Source organism: Varanus komodoensis, unplaced genomic scaffold (assembly GCF_004798865.1).
Source record: "Varanus komodoensis strain SLA01 unplaced genomic scaffold, ASM479886v1 scaffold130, whole genome shotgun sequence".
NCBI classification, from domain to species: domain Eukaryota; kingdom Metazoa; phylum Chordata; class Lepidosauria; order Squamata; family Varanidae; genus Varanus; species Varanus komodoensis.
Window position 1 is genome coordinate 158,386 of NW_025335377.1, and position 20,583 is coordinate 178,968.

Below are 20,583 nucleotides of genomic sequence, written 5' to 3' on the forward strand. Positions count from 1 at the left end.
CTTTTGACCCTCTCTGGAATATGAGAGCTGCATTCCGTTTTGGAGGATCCCTCAGGGGCCACGTTCCAAGGGTGGGTAGTGCCAAAGGCAACTGGGGGGGGGGGGGGCAAACATGCAAGCCTTGATTAGCTGAAAGCCGTTACTGCTGGTAACTTGGTCTTTGGGGGGCGTTTCAAGTTTTCAGAAGGGGATAAAGGCCAGCTAAGAATGGGGGTCAGGGGAAGGTGAGGTGGACCAGGGGAAGGCGTGTGGCTGGCTGTGGAACCTCACTGGGCTGAACTGGGACCTCAGGCAGGTTGGGCTTGACCCCTGGACCTCAGGCTTTGAGCCCCTGCTTGAAGTGAAGCTGTGGTCCACGCAGCCACTTATGGCCCCTGCACAGCACAACTGGGAATTTAGGCTAGGGTGGAACACCTCACCCACCCACCCCCCGGACAGGTTGCTTGGTGGAAGAGACTGCTATATGGAGGGAGACATTCTGTCCAGTTCCTGCATTTCTGGGCAACACAGGCCAGATGGACTCGATGTAAAGCACCTTCCCCGCTACCTCTGGGCGGCAGAACTGGCGTTGCAGAAAACAACAGGCATGGCCAAGCCCCCCTAGTCAGGATCTGGGCTGCTCTGGTGGCCAGAACCAGCAGCACTGTATTTGCAGGATTTGTCCCAGGCCCTGCTGAAGCTGCCTGCTGGTGCGTGCCAGCTGGGATGAGGGAGCGGGGCACCACCAAGGAGCCAGCTTTCCCCCAGAACTGGCCCCAGCAAAGCAGGGTGGCTGTAGCGGCAGTGCCTGCACCTTGCCTGACCGTTCCTGCCCCTGGCCCCTGCCTGGGCGCTTTGCCTTGCTGCAGCGCCTGCCCCTTGCCTGCTCTGGAACCTGCCTCGCTGTGTTGCCTCAGCAATGCCAGCTGGCCTGCTGTCTGTGGCTCAGCTTCTGCGCCTTGCTGCACTGGGTTCCTGTGGCCTCCTGCATCTTGCTGTGCTTCATGCCCTCCGTGTACCCTGCCGTGCCTCGTGGCTTGCCTTGCTGTGCACGGCCGCAAGCGCCTGCCTCTTACGGGCGCTTGCTTTGCCTCCCGCCCTGTTATCCTGTCCAAGGTACCTGCACCTCTGTCTGTTCTCCTGGTTCTTGGCCTTTGGCTTGTTCCTGCCCACGTCCTTGTTCTACCCTGATATATTCTGCTTCCTGACCTCAGGCCATACCGTGACAATGGTTGGGACTTGCCCATAAACCCTGCTTTTGGAGGTCTTTCCTGAAGTTCTGCTGCCCCGTTCCCGGTGCCTCTGTTGCTCTCATCTCTGGCTGCCCACGTCCCAGCTGCAGACCCTGACACCCCTCCACTATATAGTGGCACCCAAAACCATCGGGGCTTCATGCTGCTTCACCACCACCTTCCAACCACCTGTAGACAAGAGCAGTCTACCAGACCTAGAGTTACCAGCGCCGTGCAAATTGAGCCTAAATGTGACTGTGTGCTTCAGACATCTCCAAACTGGGGCCCTCCAGAAATGCTTTTCCACAGGTCCCACCGTCAGCCACAGTCCAACGCAATGCCTGGCCCGCAAGCCAGTGGCTCCCTTCAGCTCCTGACCCCGCAATCCATTAGCCATCATGCCCAGCCACTTTCTCCTATTGCCATGGAAACCAGTTACTTCGGGTGACGTGTCCAAGCCCAGCTGTCCTTCAGTCAACCCACAGTTGACGAAAACCTGCACAATCCTTTCCTGCCCATCTTCAGCAGCCACTCCCACACTATGGGAAAAGTTGACCGCCGTGACCACGGGCTTTACCAACCCATTCCTGTCCCTCAGTTTGTTGCTGGAGGAACCAGATTATCGCTCCTTGAATTACCCCGGTGATCCATTCACTGCTCTCCTTAGCAACTGATTGCCCATGGTAACCAAATGACCCAGCTCGGTTGTCCTGGACAACCAAAGCCTTGCCCTAGAATAACATTGCTCGGTGCCTTTCCCCATTCCAGAAAGGGAGTTAACTCTGATACCCGGATTCTTAGTCCCCCGCAACTGCTTAACCAAATTCACCCCCAGCAATGACATGCTCCCAGCAAAGAGCCCCCAGTCAACCTCCTTCTGGTCAGCAAAATCGGAATGACAAAAGGATAAGTTCTTAGGGTCGCCTCGGTAACAATTTCCCTCTCCAGCAGCCATGATTGCTGCTGCTTCCTCAGGACCAGTCCCGGGCAGGGCCAACCCCTTCCCAAGCAACTGGTTGCCACTGGCCACGTTGCCCACTTTTCCATCCTTTTATTCGACCCCCCACTGCCAACCCACAATCCGCATGGAGCGGGGGTCGATTCGAGCGGGAGGGGGCAGCGGCAGCATGGAGGGCGTGCGGGGCGGCCCCGGCGAGGCCGGCGTCCCCTGAGGGGCCAGGATCTGCCCCGCGTCCCCGTCCCCGGCGCTCGGCAGGCGGGCGAAGGCCGTCCAGATGCCGCGCGGGCGTGGCTTGTCCCCGGGGGCCGGGGCGGGATCGCCATGCACCCGCTGGTGGCGAATGAGGGTGGACGATCGGCCGAAGCTCTTGCCGCAGCGGGCGCAGCGGTAGGGCCGGGCGCCCGTGTGGGCCCGCTGGTGCACGGTGAGGTAGGAGCTGTCACCGTAGCGCTTGCCGCAGACGTTGCACTTGAACGGCTTCTCGCCCGAGTGGATGATCTGGTGGCGGATGAGGTGGGAGCTCTCGGAGAAGGACTTGTTGCACTGGGTGCAGCGGTAGAGCTTGACGCCCGTGTGCGTGCGCTCGTGGCGCATCAGGTCCGACCGCTGCGAGAAGCTCTTGGTGCAAGAGCGGCACCCGAACGGCCTCTCCCCCGTGTGGACCCGCTGGTGCCGGATGAGGTGCGAGCTCAAGGTGAACCGCTTCCCGCAATCGGGGCAGTCAAAGAAACGGGGGGGAGCGGCCCCCAGGCGGCGGTAGCCCAGGCGGCCGTGGCGGCTGCCCCAGGGCCGCTTCCCGCGGGCAGGCTTCTCCCCCTTAGCCTTGGCGCTGGCGCCCCCAGCACCCTGCAAGGCGCCACAGGCTTCCTCCCAGCCCAGGACCGGTGCGGCAGCCCGGAGGGGCCTCTCGGGGTTGGGGTCGCCGGCAGCCGCTGGGCCTTCCTCATCATCTTCTTCATCCCATTCTTCGTTCTCGCTGGATGTCCCATCATCTGGTAAGAGGCAGAGATGAGAAAAGGAGAGAAAGTAAGTGTCATTTATTTCAGGTAATTTACACACCACTTTACATCATTAAGGAAAAGATCCCAGAGCAGTTTACAAGGCAACATCATGACAACATATAATAAACCCAATCCTTAAAATAATGATAAAAAGAATAATGCATCACTTTCCACTGCAAGGTGCAGTCCGGTGGAGTGGTTAGAGTGGTGACCTGGAGCCCAGGAGACCTAAGTTCGATTCCCCACTTAGCCATGAAGTTTGCAGGGTGAATGGGCCAGTCACTGACACTAAACCTGATCCACTTCACAAGGTTGTTGTAAGGATAAAACAGAGAGGAGAGGATTATGTAAACCATCCTTGGGAAAAAGCTGGGGTATTGATTAATTCACAGTATACACTCCTATGCCCAACAAGACCGAGTCTAGGAGGGGTTGGAGTCCAGTCTTGACTCTGCCTTCCTTCCATTCTTACAGCCAGTGCAGCTCTGCCTGGCCAGCCGCAACTCCACAGTCAGAAGACCAACCTCGGAAGTGGAGGATTGTGGGAGTTCCAGGGAGTGGGGCAGGTACAGAGGTACAGTTCTATCCCAACATGATGTATCCAAGCGGCGCCTCCCCTATCCTCCCCATGCACCAGAGGGAAAGACTTTATCAGCCAGAACTGGCTACCTGAGTCTTCCGCAGGCGAGGAGAAACATGGGGACGACTTTCACCTCTGCAGTCTCTGCCCTCCATGGGATCTTTACAATCCCCCATGCTCAGTGGGTTCTGGGAAGCCATATCAAATAGCACTTAAAAGCAGCTTATGCAACCTGCAATTAATCTATACAAATCTGTAATTAATGTAATCGGGGGGAGGGGGAACCACAATATAAACCAATATCAGCAAAGTAATACACATAAAAACAAGCTCCATAAAAACATAATTGAAAATCACATTATTTCATGATGTTGGAACTTATTTACTCCCTTAACATCCATTTTACATTGCCGCTGACAAAATACAATGCAGATAGAAAAAATATGAAATGCATTCCAAACAAAAGCAAAGAAAGCACCAGTCCTTATTTAACTCCATGTACTGTCAAATGTCTGGCAACTTTTCCCCAGCAGTGCTGGACTGTAACTTCCATCATCCTCTGCCCACCTAGCCGAGGGTCGGCGATAATGAGAGCTGTAGTCCAACAGCCTGCTGCTCTGAGGGGTTTCCTTCTCCAGCCCAGACCACCACCAACTCACCAATCAGCTTCACAGTGTGCTAAATACTGAATTTTTAGCACTTGAGAGTGTTATGCAGTAGTTTGCTGAATTTTGGTAGCAAAATGCCTTTCAGAAATGATCCTCCCCCCAGCGCAGCGCACGTCCAAGTGGACTGGAGAAAGAAAAGGCCCAGAATCTCACAGGGAAGTGCTTCCCCCAGGCACTTCACTGGCCTCTGGCTCGCCTTCTTCACTTCGAGAAGGTTTTGCTACTTTCTCACCCGTATGAGCATCTCTTGTGCTTTCCCTTTCTTCTGGTCCTTGGTCTGCACCCTGGTTCGGCACTCGCAGTTCTTTCCTTTGCTCCATCCAGGAGATCATGCTGGACTTAACTATGGGGAATCCTGCCCAGGAGAGGGGAAAACGATCAGGAAGTACATAAGCTCTCACTCCCCACATAGCTGCAACTGCCCAATTATCTCAGACCAGGTACAAAAACACATAGACCATTAGGCCAACTCGAGAGGGCAGCTCTTTCTGAAAATCATGGTTCCAGCCTATTTTTATTCGCACGTTTTCTACTCGCAGGCTTTTGTGGCACTGATGTTTGTAGAAACAAGAAAACCATCTGGGAGCTGGGGGTGCGTGGATTTTGCTTTTCCATCTCAGCCAACTCTTCTTGTTCATGTATCTTTTCTCCCCTTTCCTTAGCAACAGATGGCCCTGCTTGGACATAACTGAATGTATGGAGCTCGCTTGCAAGTTTGGAGAAGGCTGCACTGCATGACATCCTGCCGAGCTACTCTGATTTCATGGTTTTGACTGGGTAACCTCCCTGATGGACTGTGGGAAAGCTGTGCACGTAATCCAAACTGACTTCAGCAAAGCTATGACAAGGTGCCCCGTGATCTCCAGATTAGCAAACTAGCTAGCTAAAAGTGGGCTAGATGGAACAACTATCAGGTGGATCCACAGCTGGCTGAAAGAGTGCTCATCGACGGCACCTTCTCAAACTGGGGGGAGATAACAGGGGGTACTGCAGGGTTCAGTCCTGAGCCCAGTGTTCTTCAACATTCCCATCAATGCCTTGGATGAGGCAGTGCAGGGAACAATGATCAAAATCTGCAGATGACACAAAACTGGGTGGGACAGCTAACACCCTGCAAGACAGAAAGAAGATTCAAGGCAATCTTTATAGGCTGGAGCACCGGGCTGAAAGCAACAGATTCCAATTCTGCAGGGACACAGTTTCCCTCATCCTCAGTCAGGATGGCCATTGCCTTCCCACGGAAGACTGCCATATAGGATCAGGAGTTCAAACGGGATATTCTGCTCCACCACTGCCACCTGGCCAGGTTTCCACATTGATTTCCCAACAGACACTCAACCCAACATGGCTACTTAATCTTCCTTGGGCTGATGTGGAGTGGGGTTGCCCCTATGGTTTTTAAGAGGCTCTGGGGAAGAGGGTACCTCTGCAAACTTGGGGTTCAGTCCAAACATGCCAACACCGCCCTCTTCTTCAGTGACCCCATTTTGTCACCATTCCCACAACTAGAGGGAACGCTGCTGAGCAACACTGTTGTCAAGAATATTGGCTTGGCTCCAGACTCAGACTTCAAGAAGAGCCAGTGAAATAAATGGGGCAAAATAACTACAAGCAATTTGCACCCCGTTGATTTCAATGGGCATCCTTCAGATATAACTAGATCTGGAATCAACTTAGTAAAATAATATACATATGACATGCTATAAATATTAGCATATATAAACAGGAGAATTATTAATATTTAGAGATTCTTTGTCATAAAAGGTTGATCTACACATACAGCAGAATGAAATGGTAGAATCTGGTTATGGCAGAGTGGACTGTACCAACTGCAGGGGTAGGATGTGCTATTTAACTGTTTTTCATGTACATGCAAAATGCAGCAAGAAACAAAAATGAAAACAAATTAAAAAACCAGGGGGTAACATATTATAAGCAGGCACGTTAAGGCACACAAACTATGTTCCAGTCTTTCCAAGGGGCCTGAATGTTCCTTTTGTTTGTTGGTTTCTTTCACAAGGAAGCATCCAAAAACACCATTCTCTCTGCCCACCCCCTTGTAACTGGAAGTGGTACGTCCACTTCACTGCTGCAGGACTCTACCGCCTCATTCCGCGCATGTAGAGAACATGCCAACCTGCACTTTCTTTCAACTGCCTGGAAGAAAAAAACATGCTTGATACTTCCCATAAACTGCTCTCATTTCTCTGGTCCTTGCCACAGAAATCAGAATATTTATCGACAGAAAAAGACACCATAGCAGGCTGCTGCCTTTGTGGCAGCAGCTATTCAGTTGTGGTGGTTAGAGCACATCCTTCCTAAGCCATGAAGTTCACAGGCTGGTTTTGGACCAGGCACTGATTCTCAGTGTAGCCTACCTCACACGGTGGTTGTAGGGATAAAATGCAGAAGAGAATCATGAATACTGCCTTACGAGGGAGAAAAAGACAGGAGATACATTTAATATGAAATCGTTCCCATCCGTAGCCCTATCATCAGACTGAGATTAGGCACTCGCTTATGTGCAGCTCCCATTTCAATACACCCAGTGTGTGCCCAGCCAAGTTTTGGCTCCTTACCCAACGAGAGGACGTCCCCGTAACTCTCAGTTACAGCGTCCCTGTAGAGCTCTTTCTGTCGTTCACCCAGGACAGCCCACTCTTCCATGGTAGGTCCATCCACCCCGTAGCGACATGGGATCTAAGGAAACATGCAAAGCCTAGCGGCAGACCCCACATTTTGCATTCAGAAGGCACCGCATTCAATCCCTGGCTCCAACCCTTTGGAAACGAATCAGGCAGCAAGCGAGGGAAAGGCTCCCAAGACTCCAGGGGGACATTGTCTAAACGGACCGATACTGACATGGTACAAGGTAGGTGTGTGCTGGTAGATGTTCTTACTGCCCCCTTAACGTTCCGAGAATTCCAAACCTACATCACCATGTCGCACAAAACAACAGTAATTTGAAAAGTCCAAAGCAAGTCAATTATAAATAACGTCAACATTGGCCTGCTGGTTCTAATGGGATTTGGGGCAAAATTTCACTGTTCTTTCTATATTTTGAACCCACATTTTCACTTAATAAAGGAACATTTGTATCCTGGTCTTTCTCCCCTGGAAGTAATGCATGTGGATTCTCCCCTCCCTGCCATTCTGTCCTCACCACAACCCTGTCAGGCAGAATGATAGAATGGGCAAGGTCAGTGAACGCAGAGATTTCAAACCCAGCCTCCAAACCTGGTCCAAAGCCAAAACCATGTGTTGGGTGGCTACTCCCATAAGTCCAAGCCAAGAGTACTAAGTTGCAGGAGGCTGCTACAGACTAATGTTGTGTACGGTTGGGTGTTGATCAAGCATAACCAGGGCAAATGGAGTGAGCCACTTGAGACATACTAGAGGTTTTGACCTACAACTCCCAAGATCCCTCACCACAAGCTACGCTGACTAGAGTTGATGGGGGTTGTAGGCCAAAGCATCCAAATGGCCACAAGTTGCCCTTGGTAAATTCTGCTAGGAATTTCAATTGCCAAACATTTGTGCGGTGGTGGTGGGAGAAACACGTGATCCTAGGGCACAAAACCAAGGTGAGGAGAGCAAGACTCAAGCAGAGCTGGGAGCAGCACTATGAGGCCACCCTGCGCCAAATCGAGCTGGTCATTTTCATACAAAATCGGGCATACTTTATGCCAATGTGGTGTAGAAGTTAAGAGCACAGGTCTGGGACTCCGGTGACCTGGGTTCTTGTCCCCACGTAGCCATGAAGCCAACTGGGTGACTTTGGGCCAGTCAGACTCTCAGCCAACCTACCTTGCAGGGCTGCTGTTGTGGGGATTGAGAGCAGGAGGAGAAGCATGATGTTAGCCATTTGGAGTTCTTTGAAAAAAGAAAAACTCTCGAGGTCCATTCTGTATTTTACAAGACCTCTGAGATCCACCCAAAATAGCTAAAGAGTAGCTGGAACAGGTAGAAAAGGACAAGTAAAGAAGACATGCTAGGTCCCAAATTAGTCTTTAGAACCAGAAATGAGTTCACAAATCTTTTTTTTTTCCAGACCAAAAAAACCACCCCTGGATTTTTCTCTTGGTTTTCTTCATTTTAACAGTCTCAGGCTTGCATCCAGACATAGTCCTACTTAAAGCGGAGCCATCAAAATGAAGGGGGCGTAAGTTACATTGGGCGGAGTTGTTTTTAAAGGACTGAGACTCAGAAATCCTCAGCAGTCTCCTGAAAATCACCCAAGGATTAAACAAAAGGCCCTGAACTCAATTCTGCCTGGGGCTCTCCTCCAACCAGTAGTGGCTTCTCCAGGACTGCTGAGAAAAAAGACCCTTCCCCGTCCCGCTACTCAGAATCTGCCTCACTGGAGATGCCAGGGGCCAATCTTTACCTTCTCTGTGTAAAGTGTACGCAAAGGCCCAGCTGCTCTCACTAAGGCCATGGAAGTGACTCTTGCCTTGGTTCAGCCCACAGTGGGCTGGTGTTTGCCTCCAAGCAGCCTCCATCCCTAACTGAAGATGGGTTCTCTCCAACAGTTTTGTAGCTGGGAGACTGAGCAGGACAGAGTAAGTAATATCGATCACTCGCAGCAGGTCTAGTGAGGACATGGCCTGAGAAAAGCCTGGCAGTCTGGACTGAGAGGCCCAGAAGCTTGCATTTGGTCCTCAGACCAACAGTTCCCCACCCTTGCCTTAAACGAAAAGTGAAGGCAGCATTCATGAAAAACAGGCACAGGGCAGGCACACAAGAGTGCCCAAGGTCAAATCCTTGTATTCTAGAAGATCACAATCCTATTCCAGTTTAGCTGAGAATGGGTCTCTGTAAATTCACTGGGGGTTACTTCTGAATAGACCTATGAGGCACGGCACTGCAATTTGTTAAGAAGCACCATCATCCTGTTCCATACTGTTAATAATTGGCTTAGAAGTCCAGTTGTTCTCGTGAAGAAAAATTAAGCACCAACTGTTAGTCCCACACTGTGAGCAGCGGCTTTAGGAAGTCACTAATCTGAAGCTGTCAGTACAACCACTGTACTAGAAAGAGAAGGATCAAAGAAGAAAACAAAGTAAAACAAGAAAGTCTCTTTTGACAGGCCAGAAAGAGAAGTTTGGGGCAGGAGGAAAAGTAGGAAGAAGGATGTTATGGGAGTGCTGTAGCAGTCAAAGCAAGCTTCCCCAGCCTGGTGCCCTCAGATGTCCTGGCTGAGCAGTATTGCTGGAAGGTGGAGCCCAACCAAGCTGGTGAGCTCCAGTCTGGAGAAGGCTAGATTAGAGCAGCAGACTACAAAGAAACCTGGGTTCAAACCCTTGCTCAAGTTTGAAATTCACTGACTGAGCTTGGACCACTCTCTGCTCAAATTTACATAATTACAGAGGAAGAAAAAAAGTCTGACAGTGGTTGTGAAGGTAAGTAGACAAATCACAATGCACAATTTCCAGGGGGGCAGGAAAAAGAAGCCACTGTGGGCTTCTTCCCCACCACCGCCTAACCACTGTCTTTCAGCCTGACCTCCCTCACAGGATTATTGTGAGGACAAAATACGTTTGCAGGGAGGAGCCATGTATGCCACCTTGAACTTCTGGGGGAGAGGATAACAATAACGGCAGCAACACATTGCAGAGGGGAGTCAAACGCACAACGGGGAAGGACAGCCCCCTCCCCCTCTTCATGGAAACGAGAGCCACGGAAAGGCACCGACGGGACAGCCCGCGCCATCAGGAAGATGTGGGGGGCGAGGGAAGAGGCAGAGAGGAGGGGGCTCGCTTCGCCCCTTCCCTCACGGGCACCCGCCACGGCAGCCGCAGCCTGCAGGGTCCAACGAGCCCGGCCGCTCGGGGGACAGCTGGCTGCGGCAGCCCGAGGCCCCTGCTGAAGCCGAGTGGGCGCGCCGCGGCCGGGGGAGCCGACCCAGGACCCCGGCTCCGTCCACGGGCCCCGGCGCCTCCCCGTGCCTGGACCGAGCGGTTGCAGGCGTACCTGTGCACGGGGGCGGGCGCGGCGGGGAGGCAGCGAGGCGCCCGCTCGCCCACCGCCTTCTTCCGAGGCGCGGGGAGCCCAGTTCTCCGGATGCCCCCAGCCCCTCTTCTTCTGGGGGAGGGAAAGGGGCTGCGCTCTCGCGGGCCCGGCCCCTTTCTCCACCCCCCGCTGGCAGAGGCAGGTACACACCCCGGACAGCTTCGGGCAGCGCAGCCAGCCGGAAGTTCCGTCCCCATTCCGCGTCCCCCGCTCCGGCTTTCTCGCCCCCTCGCTCACTCGCTGCCTTTCTAGGATATGGAGGACTGCACCGCTCTATCACTTTAACTCCCTCCTGCTGCAACTCGAGGCTTTGCTTAGCTGCATGTGCTTCTCTACCTCCAGCTCTTATTTTATGCTAAGATCCCCCAAAATCTGTCACCCGCTGTGGGCTGCGTTGGCGACTCCGCAGCTTTTTATTTTTTTTAATCGATAATTCAAATTCTGCATGCAAGGGTGGCTACTCCTTGTGGTGGAGGGTTTCTTGGTTACTTCGTCGTTGCAGCATCGATGGGCAGAGTGCTTTACGGAGTCGTGAGAAGGCAGCAAGTCCCTGCCCCGATGCGCTTACAGCACTTTTGGTGTCCGCATGATGCAGGCATTGTTGGCCTCGCCTGAAATGCCACTGCATGGATCCAAAGTAAGGGGGCAATCGTCTGCCTGTTGAGATAGCGAAAAAGTCCTACAACTCCCTGCATCCCCCAGCCAGCAGGTTGTTGAAGTTTTAATTCTGAAACATGCACTGAATTAGTTGCACTTGGTTCCCGCTGAAAATCCAGATTTCAGATTGGATTCACGCATCCCGTGGATTTCTGTGGGAGTGAAAGGCACGTAACAAAGTGACACTCCTTACCTTTGCACATTTGAGGTGTGTGGATGTATATGGCTGCCGATGGATGATTGGATCCTGTCCCCAGTCCCGATGCATTTCTCAAGAATCTAACAACAGGGAAGCTGTTTTTCGGACAGTTTCTGAGGCAAGACTGGATAGATTCCCCAACAAGTATAAATTATATTTCCCTCAATTTTTTTCCTGAAGAACTCAGACAGGATGTAGGTTCTCCATTCCTTTTTATCTTCACAACAGTTCTATCAAGCAGGACACACATAGAGAGTGACTGGCCCAAGATCACCCATAGGGATTTGAACCTGGGTCTCCCTGGGGCTGGGTCATTGGTCCTGCCCAACCTTCCCCAGTCTGGTGCCTGAAAGATGTTTTGAACTTCAACAGCCCAGAACTCCATCAGCCCAGAAAACATGACCATTATCTGGGAGTTATAGTCCGAAACACCTGGGGGTGGCAGGGTAGACCTCTCCATCCACAGTGCTATCTGCATGCAGATTTTGGGCATCTCTGTCATGAGATACCTCGGTAAGGAGCATCACTGCTGACTCTATACCACTGAAGCAGCGTCCCTCCCTACATTAACAGGGTCTCCTGCCAGGGTGACCTGACCAGGGCAGCAGATAGTGAGCGGCCATGTAAATTTCCCACAGTGCTCCAGGCTGCCCCTGTATCAGTTGCGCTGCTGGAAATTAAGATAGTCAGCCAGACCCTCTGCTCTGCCTGTTGGTCCCCTTGGTGCAAAGAATGGAAAGTTGATGAGAACAGACAGGAACCACCCCCCCTTTTTTTACAGTCCTGTGCAGAATGGTAGGCTCTTTCCAAAGAGCCGCACCATTTATCGAATGGTCCTCATTTATTTGCATGCACCACCTGGGAGCACTCGAGAGCAGCATGCGCTTCTGTCATTTGTGTCTGATATTTTGAGCATCACTGAGAAATGCAACGTCATTGTGATGAGGCTTTACAAAATTAAGAAGAGACACCTGTTTACCAGGCGCAGGAATGTGTTTCGGAGGTGGGGATTAGCTATATATAACTGAGTTAAATTCCATGTGGTTCAACGCATGTGGGCATAACACACCGTGCTTACGCAGTGTAATGAAAAACCCTCTAACATTTGAGTGACAGTCATTGGAGTCCTAGAATCGGAGTTAGCAGGGATCTCAAAGGTCATCTAGTCCAACCCCTGCCAATGCGGGGAATCCACTGCAGAAGCATTTCTCTTGTGCACTTGTACTTGTTCCTGTTCTTGCAAACAGCCTCATTAGGAAAAGGAGCTGCTTCATTATCCTTGAAGGAGGAGGCAATTGTGAGGATGATTCTGAAGAGACCCTCTTACCCCTTGCCTTCAAGGGCTATAGTAACTATCAGGTAACCACCAAGATTTGGCTCTTCAGCAAGGGCTCTGTGGGCACTTGCTGTGAGTTCCAGGCATTCTTGGATGAAACAGATTATCTGGATCTACTTCAATCTGGTTCCAAACTGGGTTTTGGCACCCAAATCCTTTGACTGCCTGATAGATGACCTCTCTCAGGAGAGTGACCCTGTTAACCGACTGCTTTATCTTTCTCAGTCTGTTTTAAGTGTGAGGTGGGAAACCCATTTGTGTTTTGGCCCCTGAAGGTGATGCTGAGAGACTTCCACTTGACTACAGGTCCCATGGTGCTATGGGTCCTATGGTGTCCTGTCTTTCCCTCTGCACCTTTCAGCATCAACATCAAAGGTAGGCAGCGAGTCACCTTCCAGATTATTCACTGTATGATCCCTCAGCACTGGCCATGTTGGCTAAAGTTTTCTGGGAGTTGTAGCCCAAACCTTTTGGAGGGCCACAAATTGCCCATCCCTGAATCATGGATGAACCTGCTGAAACAAGCCGTTTTGAATTTGTGCAGCTGGCCGTTGACATTTTTGCTGCCTGAGAAGAATGAGAAAACAGCTGAACTGGATCTGACACAAGTGCTGGCAACAGGGCACTGTCTGCCAGTGCAGCTGAGGGCTGGGCAGCAGGCTAGCATGCCAGGGTTGGCTGCTTCCTGCCCCTGAACTCTGCTGCCTCACCCCACCTAATGGTAGGACTTGTCCTAGGAGTTTGGGCATTGGCTGTCATCACTGTGAGACATTCAGTTCTATATCCCCACATAATCGGGATCCTGACCATGAGGAGAAAGGGATGGAGAGGAAACACACACAGTCCATTGAGAGAAGGGCCCAGTGCATCTGTATAGGGCTTATCTCTCCTTTATATTGTGTTGCATTGTGTTTTAAGTGCTGCATTTTTATCTAGGGGCAAGATGCAGTTCAACAAGTGGATGACAAAACAGAAGTTTTAAACCCATTTTAATTGCAGAAATTCTCCAAAAACCTTTCTTTCTCTGTTTAAGAGAACAAAAAAGGATTGTTGCTTTTGGAGGGGACTATGCACAGGCTCAGAAGTACTCCACCTCAGGGCAAACCCCCCCCCACGCGGCTGTGCATCGTGGTTCGCCTTGCAGACCATGCATGCACATGGAAAGTTGCAAATGAACGTGATTGATTTAAATCCCAAGAATGAGCTCAGCCAGCTTTGAGACACAGAACACCGACTCCCACAATGCCGTTCGACTTATCCCCGCCCCCTCCTCGCCAGCCATATTAATTGTAGTCCAAGCATTCTCTTTGCGGCCCTTGAAGCCAATGGGGAAGCGACCCGGCACGGGCCTTGCGTATAGAACTACATTCCCATGATGCTCAGCGGGCGACTCTCATGAACTCCAAACATCCTCTTTTTGAGAGTGAGAACCGGCAGGTCCCGCCGCTGGGTGAGTAAAACTACCTTTCCCATGATGCAGTGGGGCTTCGGCAACCGCCTGCCATCCTAGCTGTAGTCCAAACACCTCTTTAAAGCCATGGCGACCAACGGACCCAAGGCGTTGAGCCGGGGAAAGAGAACTACAATTCCCACATCACGCTGCGCGGCCGCGGCTGCAGCCATTCCTCTTGTAGTCCAAACTTTCCCACGGTGCCCATAGAGCCGGATGTATCAGGGGTGGTGGGAAAAACTACCCCTCCCATCAGGACGCGAGAGGAGAGTGTTCCCTTTGGGGCTTCCTGGGGCCGCCATGATGGTTTTGTGTGTATGTGTATATCGATGTGAGTGAGGTGTGTGTATCAGTATGTGTAAGTGAGCGAGCGAGTGAATGTGAGAGGGAAGGAGGAAGAGGGGAGAATGAGACAGACCGGAGGAGGGGGCTCCGCCAGCAACGTGGGGCCTAGCTCTCTCCCCCGTGAGGAGCTGTGGAGGGGGTGGAAGCCCACTCCTCGCTTGGCAAATTTGGAGGGGAGTGGGTGGGCTTGAAACCCTCCCCTATGTGGCGGGAGGAACAGCTGGGCAGCGCAGAGCCCCCTTGAGGAAAGGAGTGGAAGGGGGCACCAGCCCCCCTGGATTGTAGGAGAGGGGGGCTAGCCGGGGCGAAGACTTGGAGACCCCACCCCGGCGACGAAGCGAGGGTTTAGCAAGGTTAACATTGCTTTGGCCGGGAGGGAAGGTGGAGAGCTTGCTGAGGAAGGGGCTGGGCCTTCTTCACTTGGGGGAGGAAGAGTTAAGTCCAGAGATGTGCCTCTAATTTACAGGGAAGGCTAATAAAATATTATTCAGGGGACAAGGTTCACCTCGCCCCTTTTGATTCCTCCCCCCCCGCGCCCCACGCACACACTTCTGTTCCAAAGTGACTGGTGGTGGAGTTGGAGTAACAAGCAAAGAAGGGGAAAAGCGTCCCCTCTCCGCCTCCATCTCCAGCGAGCCCAAAGAGTTGGGGAGTGGGCTTAGAGAGGGGAGTGGTCTGCCTGCATTTGAAAAGGGGAGGGTGGGTGTTCGGGCAACTGAGGAAAATCTCAGTGGTGGGCAGCAGTGGGGGAGGAGTCAGGAGGAGGCAAGGACTGGGGGGGGGCTGGAGGTTGCACCGCGCGTAGGCAATGCCAAGACTCCTTCCAAAATTAGGGGTCCCTGAGTAGGTACAGCAGACTCCTTATTAAAATTTATTTAATGTACTGTGGACAGGGGGTGGGTGGGACCCCTCCTCACACATCATCCCCTTGTTTTCTTCCAAGGGCAAGGAAGGAAAGAGTGGAGGGTAGAACAGGAGAGGGGGTGAGGTGTGGAGGAACCGCTGCTATGAATCTGTAATAGCCTCTTTGGGGAGATCGTCCCGCCCCTCATCCTCTTCTCCTCCCCCCTCATTTTTGTGGGGGGGACTGAGAGAGACGCACGCATACACAAATCCTTCAGCAACTGGCTGGATCTCTTCTCCCACCCACCCCCACTCCCCACCATGACAACAAATCCAGCATTAGAATCGCCATCCACCCCATGGCCACACAGCAGGTGAGTAACCCATCTCTCCTTCCTCCAAACCCTTCATGGATTTTAAGGGGGGGTGCCCCCCAGTTCCAATCTCCTCCCATTCTCAGGCACCTTTTGCTGGTGCCCGCCTGTGAGATGTGTGTGTGTGTGTGTGCAGTGATTGTAAGACATATAGCATCTTTTCTTTTTTTGGAGGCTGCTGATGGATGAGGAAGAATCTTTGGTACCTGGATGCGCTCCCCAAAGGTAAGTCTGCCTCCTACCCCACCCCTCTTTCTCTTGGCTTTGCAAAATCATGTTTTTCGAGGAATGAAACCCTTGTCTCCTTTTCCAGAAGCAAACTCTTTCTCCCTTCCCCCACCTCCAGCCTTCCCATTCAAAAATAATTCGCTCTTCTCCTCCAGCCCCTCATGCCCTGTGGTTTGAGAAGGGCCATCATCACTTTGAAAACAACCCTCACCCCCCAAAAATAGGTGGATGGAGTTAGGGATCGTGTGAACGCACACAGCATGTGAAAACATCACAACAACTCAGATGCGGAGAAGCGGGAGGGCTGTCCGTTCACACGGATTGCACTAACGTATCTGTTGGGGGTGGGATCTGAGAGCTTCTGCTGCCCCCCGCCTCTCCCCACAATGAAAGGTATACCATTGTGTTTTCTTCGCTTTTCCCTTTCCTTTCTATTTCCTTTGTTGTTTTGTTTTCTTGGGTATTCTTTTCTTTCCACCTTATGTCCTGTCACCTTGGGCTGGTGTGCAGGGTTTCTCTGTTGTTATTCCTGAAAGGAAAACAGGCAGACAAATATCAGCATGTATCATTTTGCCAGGTGGATTTTAGGGGTGAGGGGGTCCTCTCTGATGGACTGAAGCTGATGGGCAGGGAGAGTGGGGGAGAGAGACAGTGGCTTTGGTGTGTGTTGTGGGGGCAAGTGTGGAACCAAAGTTTCTCCTCTACGATTTCCAGGGGAAGGAATTAGTGGCTGTAAAACGGTCTTGCCTCTGTGTGTTTCTCATGTTTTAACCCCAGGGTGGGGGGGTGGGGACGAAGGGAAGAGAGGGGAGGGGCCGTGTCAGCCGATTTCAGGGGGCCCTGGATACAGGATGGCTCCGGTTCTGTTCCTCAAGGAGCGGTGGGATCCAAAGGGATCTGCTGGCGGTGGCTCACCCCCAGAAGCTGCCTGGACTTAAAGGCTTTTAAAGGGGTGGGAGAGCAAAAGAGATGTGTCAAGCAGGTTGCCGTTGGCGGAGGGAATTGAGGGGGGATCCAGCAACCGGCATCATGGAAGGCCAGGCTGCCGAGTGTGGGATTCGTCTCCAGGACCGGGCCTGTCCACTTTGAAGCTGTGCTGGGGCGTGATGAGGTATTGGTGCCAAGTTACTATAGCTATGGTTGTCTTGCCTGATGGCATTCTGTCTGATCTTGCATGCTTGGGAAAAGGCGGGGGGGTGGGGGCTTAGCAGAAGGTGACAAAACATTTAATCTGTGCTGTTCCTGTATGTGTTGGGTGGGGCCCCAATTTTGTGTGTTTGCAGCGGAGGCAGGTTATACAGCAAGATCAAGTTAGATATTTGCCTTCACCGGTGTCCTCAGAATCCAAGGCACACATGCCTTCCTCCATCCTCCTTTCCCATCGCTCTGCCCTGGCTCAGCCCCTTAAAGTACCCCACATCAGATTTTTTTTTTAAAGAGGTAGTTATAGGCATTCCTGAGTCCTTTCCCTGCCCCACATTCTTAGGGAACTGGAACTGTTTTCTTAGCCCTGCTATGAACTGTAAGCTCATTGTAGACAGGGACCATTCTCTTCTAGATGAAGGGTCCCCACTTTAAGAACATGCCTATGTAGTGCTGCTGCTTTCTTTGCTCTTCTTTCCCCCTTGGCAGTTTTATTTAACATGTAAAGTGCTCCCCCAGCTGCCATGAACCACTCCCACCCATATGGGTATTTCCATCAGTCCCTTCGAGCCCTTGCATCTCCCTCCCTTTTGAAAGACGGGGCCAAATCTAATGTTACCCACCCAGAACAACAGCTGTGCTGCTGCTCTCTGCCTGCTCCCCACCTTATTCCATAAAGTCTGGAAGAAATAACCTGTGTCCCGACATCACAGCATTTCCCTGCCCCCTCTTCTACATCACTGGCTGCCCCTTGGCAGGATGTGGTGACCACATGACGCAAGGTAAGTTCTGCTGGACATTATGTAATGGAGAGATGGTTCTGTAGCTGCGTTCTTTTGGCACACGTGTAGGGTGAGATCTAGTTTGACAGAATTCGGTACTGATGGTGGAGGAGACAACAGGGGATCTTCAGGTGCAGTCCTGCGCATGGTTAGACAGCAAAAAGTCCCACAATGCCTAGCATTCAGTAGCATGCTCAGCTGGAGCATGCTGGGAATTGTAGGATTTTTTTTTCTGTCTAAAGCATAGGATTGCACTCTTAGTTTGGTTCTTAGATTGCAATCACCTTGGAGCAGGAACCTGTTGCCTTCGGGTTGTGTTACTGTGTTGTGTATCTGTTGTCGCAGCTGCTTAAGTTAATAAGAGTGTCCTGTGTGGCATTTGGTGTTGATCCTGATAGAGCACTTACAGCCTTTTCCCTCTTGGCTCTACCTTTCACTTTCTCACATTAAATCCCTCTGAGTCGCCTCGGGCAGCATCTTCCTCTTCTACTGTCTGCACCTCATTCAATGCCTCCGTGCTTCAGAAAAGCCCCTTTGAGAATGTTCCTGTATTATCCTTCTCTATTTCCTAAATAAGCGGACTCCATGGTGTTTTCTCAAGTGCACCGTCTTTCTCTTTGGTCACTGTGATTATGTTCCTTCCCCATCTTCCAACTTCCCCAAACTCTGCTTGTGGTCTCTCTCACTTTCCCCTATCAACAGTCAACTCCTTGTGCCTTACAGTTGTATTTCCTACTCATGAAGATGGAACTCCAGAGCTGCTCTCCCTGCCAGTCATTCTGGAACATGTGTCTGTTTCATACCCATTTTGTACCCTCTTCACTTCTAAGTCATCAGCTTGGCAGGCAACCTTAGAAAGGGCTGTAAAACTCCAAAAACAAGAAGAAAATACATATTGGTACCTAGGAGTTTAACTCAGTTTTAATTTAGTGCATGTCTGGTGTTGTCTTTCTCCCTTCCTTTTAAAATCTGATGTTGAATTCTAAAGCCTTGCTGGCAGTTTTTCCTAGGACGGATCTGCTTATCTGCATCTCAACCAGCCTCCCACAACCTGGTGGCCTTCAGAGGCATTTGGACTGCAACTCCCAGAATTCCCATCCAGCAGGGCCATTGACTGGGAATTCTGGGTGTTGCAGTCCAAACCTCAGGAAGGCTAATCTAGGCCATGCCAGAGAGTACACCATGGCCTTGGCTTCTATTAACAGTTAGTGCAGAGCTGATCTATTTATTTAAAGATGTTTCCTTTAACTAAGATTTCTGTGTCATCCTCCTGTTACTTCCCCTTCTTACTGTGCCTTTAGGACAGTCTGCTTGTTTTCTTATGTCTGCTTCAGTGAAACTCTAGGTTGGGAGAACCTGCATCATATGTTACAGTTAGAGTGTGTTGGAGGCAGGGATGTGTGACAGAGCCTTGCAGGGAAGTCGAGGCAAACTAGAGAAACTTCTCTTAGGATGGGCTCCTTTTTTTGCTCATGTTATTTAGTATATTATCCCTTGTCTTTTTCCTGTGGTGGAACTCAAGGTGCTGCTTTAGACCCAGACCTGCATAGCTCCACCAAGATGGCTGCACCTCGTGCCTTCTGGAGGCTAGGTTACCTGGAACCCCCCAGTCTGTAACTTCCTTCCTGGCTGTTGGTCCTGCTGAGTGAACACGCCCTGCCTCTGGGGCTGGTAAACCAGAGAAAGGATTAAATAATCCAACGCACTGCCTGTTTTTATCAATGCGAGCTGGGATACAAGCAGCCTGGAACAGCAGGCCTGTAGTTTGGTGGAGGAGTCCGTTTTGTTTGCAGAAGGCACTAGCGTCAATCCCCGGTATCCCCAGGCAGGCAAGGAAAATTCCTGCCCAAACCCTGGAGAGCTGCTGCTGCCAGTTCATGCCATCTGCACTGGGCTTAGATGGGCCGGTGTTGTGTCTCCTCTCAACGCAACTGCAGCTTGCTACACGGGATGAAGAGCTGATGCTCAGGAAACACCAGTGCCAGCCCCGCTTCAGGCATGCTGGAGTGTGGCATCTGGACTGGGAATCATTTTGGCACCCGTGTGATTGGACTTTAGGTGGCCTGTCGGTAGCAGTTGATCTAAAACTCTCCAGTGCCAGGGAATGGCATTTTATACACCCACAATGAGTTGACTTTTGTTTTTTGCTTGTATTTGTGCCCTGCATGGTGCAGTTACGTTCAGTGGAAGCGGTCTTGCTCTGTTTGAAATAGTAGTTTTGCATGCTAGCGTGCTTCCTTATTTGTACATGATTTTTAAATGCAGGGGTGTGCAATTAGAGGTATTTTTTCTAAAGTTAATTTCTGTGGCACTGGGGACAAGAAAGAACCAGACTTTTCCTGCTTCAGTCGAGCAGTTTATGCCTAAGGGATGGTCATTTCTGCTTGGACATCTTCTTCCATGCTTCTTCCTGAAGCCCTGTTCCCAATACAGGAGTTTCATGTTCTTCACTGGGGCCATCAGAGCATGTTAGGAGTTCCCAGTCATCTGCCTGAGCATTTTCCTCCTAACAGAAGAAAAACCCTTTGCATGTGCATAGTGGTACCTAGAATGGCCTGTTGTGGGTGAAGTGGGAGGAGGTGATGTGGCTTTTGGCTGAGCTTCTCAGTTGCTCAGGTCAAAGAACCAAGCCCAGCCAGAAAGTTCTTAAAGCGGGCAGGGGTCATGTGACGTGCCCCAGCCTGTCTTGCGTGGGGATGACTCCTGGCTATCGGTTGGCCTTCTCATAGCTCCCTCCTCCATGGGGGTGGCCCATTGATGGACTCTTTCAGGCTCAACCAGCCCCAGGCACTG

General features: G+C 51.4%; 2 protein-coding genes across 5 annotated transcripts in view; one reads left to right on the top strand and one right to left on the bottom strand.

The window, feature by feature from the left end:
- Window positions 1-2,186: 2,186 nt before the first annotated feature.
- LOC123019597 (zinc finger protein 436-like) lies at window positions 2,187-10,548 on the bottom strand. Its single transcript, XM_044422591.1, has 4 exons — window positions 10,395-10,548; window positions 7,001-7,121; window positions 4,654-4,776; window positions 2,187-3,164 (listed from the first exon to the last, which is right to left on the bottom strand). Exons 2-4 carry the CDS (start codon window positions 7,086-7,088, stop codon window positions 2,263-2,265), a joined length of 1,113 nt encoding a protein of 370 aa, XP_044278526.1. The 5' UTR covers window positions 7,089-7,121; window positions 10,395-10,548; the 3' UTR covers window positions 2,187-2,262.
- Window positions 10,549-15,230: 4,682 nt separating this feature from the next.
- The window catches only part of FBXL19 (F-box and leucine rich repeat protein 19), a 31,682-nt gene continuing 26,329 nt past the window's right edge, over window positions 15,231-20,583 (top strand). For 3 of the 4 annotated variants that reach the window (XR_006413939.1, XM_044422573.1, XM_044422575.1), the window contains exons 1-2: window positions 15,231-15,637; window positions 15,812-15,862. The gene's annotated coding sequence lies outside the window, so the exon portion shown is untranslated. Of the gene's footprint in view, window positions 15,638-15,811; window positions 15,863-16,702; window positions 16,977-20,583 lie in introns of those variants that run through there. The other variant, XM_044422574.1, reaches the window with a different exon arrangement.

What these genes read in the sequence shown, in the direction of transcription:
- LOC123019597 (XM_044422591.1), bottom strand. Translation starts at nt 7,088, where the DNA reads ATGGAAGAGTGGGCTGTCCTGGGTGAACGACAGAAAGAGCTCTACAGG. An exon ending in CGGGGACGTCCTCTCGTTGG is followed by an intron (nt 4,777 to 7,000) that starts GTAAGGAGCCAA and finishes TCTCCTGGGCAG; the next exon opens with GATTCCCCATAGTTAAGTCC. An exon ending in CACAAGAGATGCTCATACGG is followed by an intron (nt 3,165 to 4,653) that starts GTGAGAAAGTAG and finishes GCCTCTTACCAG; the next exon opens with ATGATGGGACATCCAGCGAG.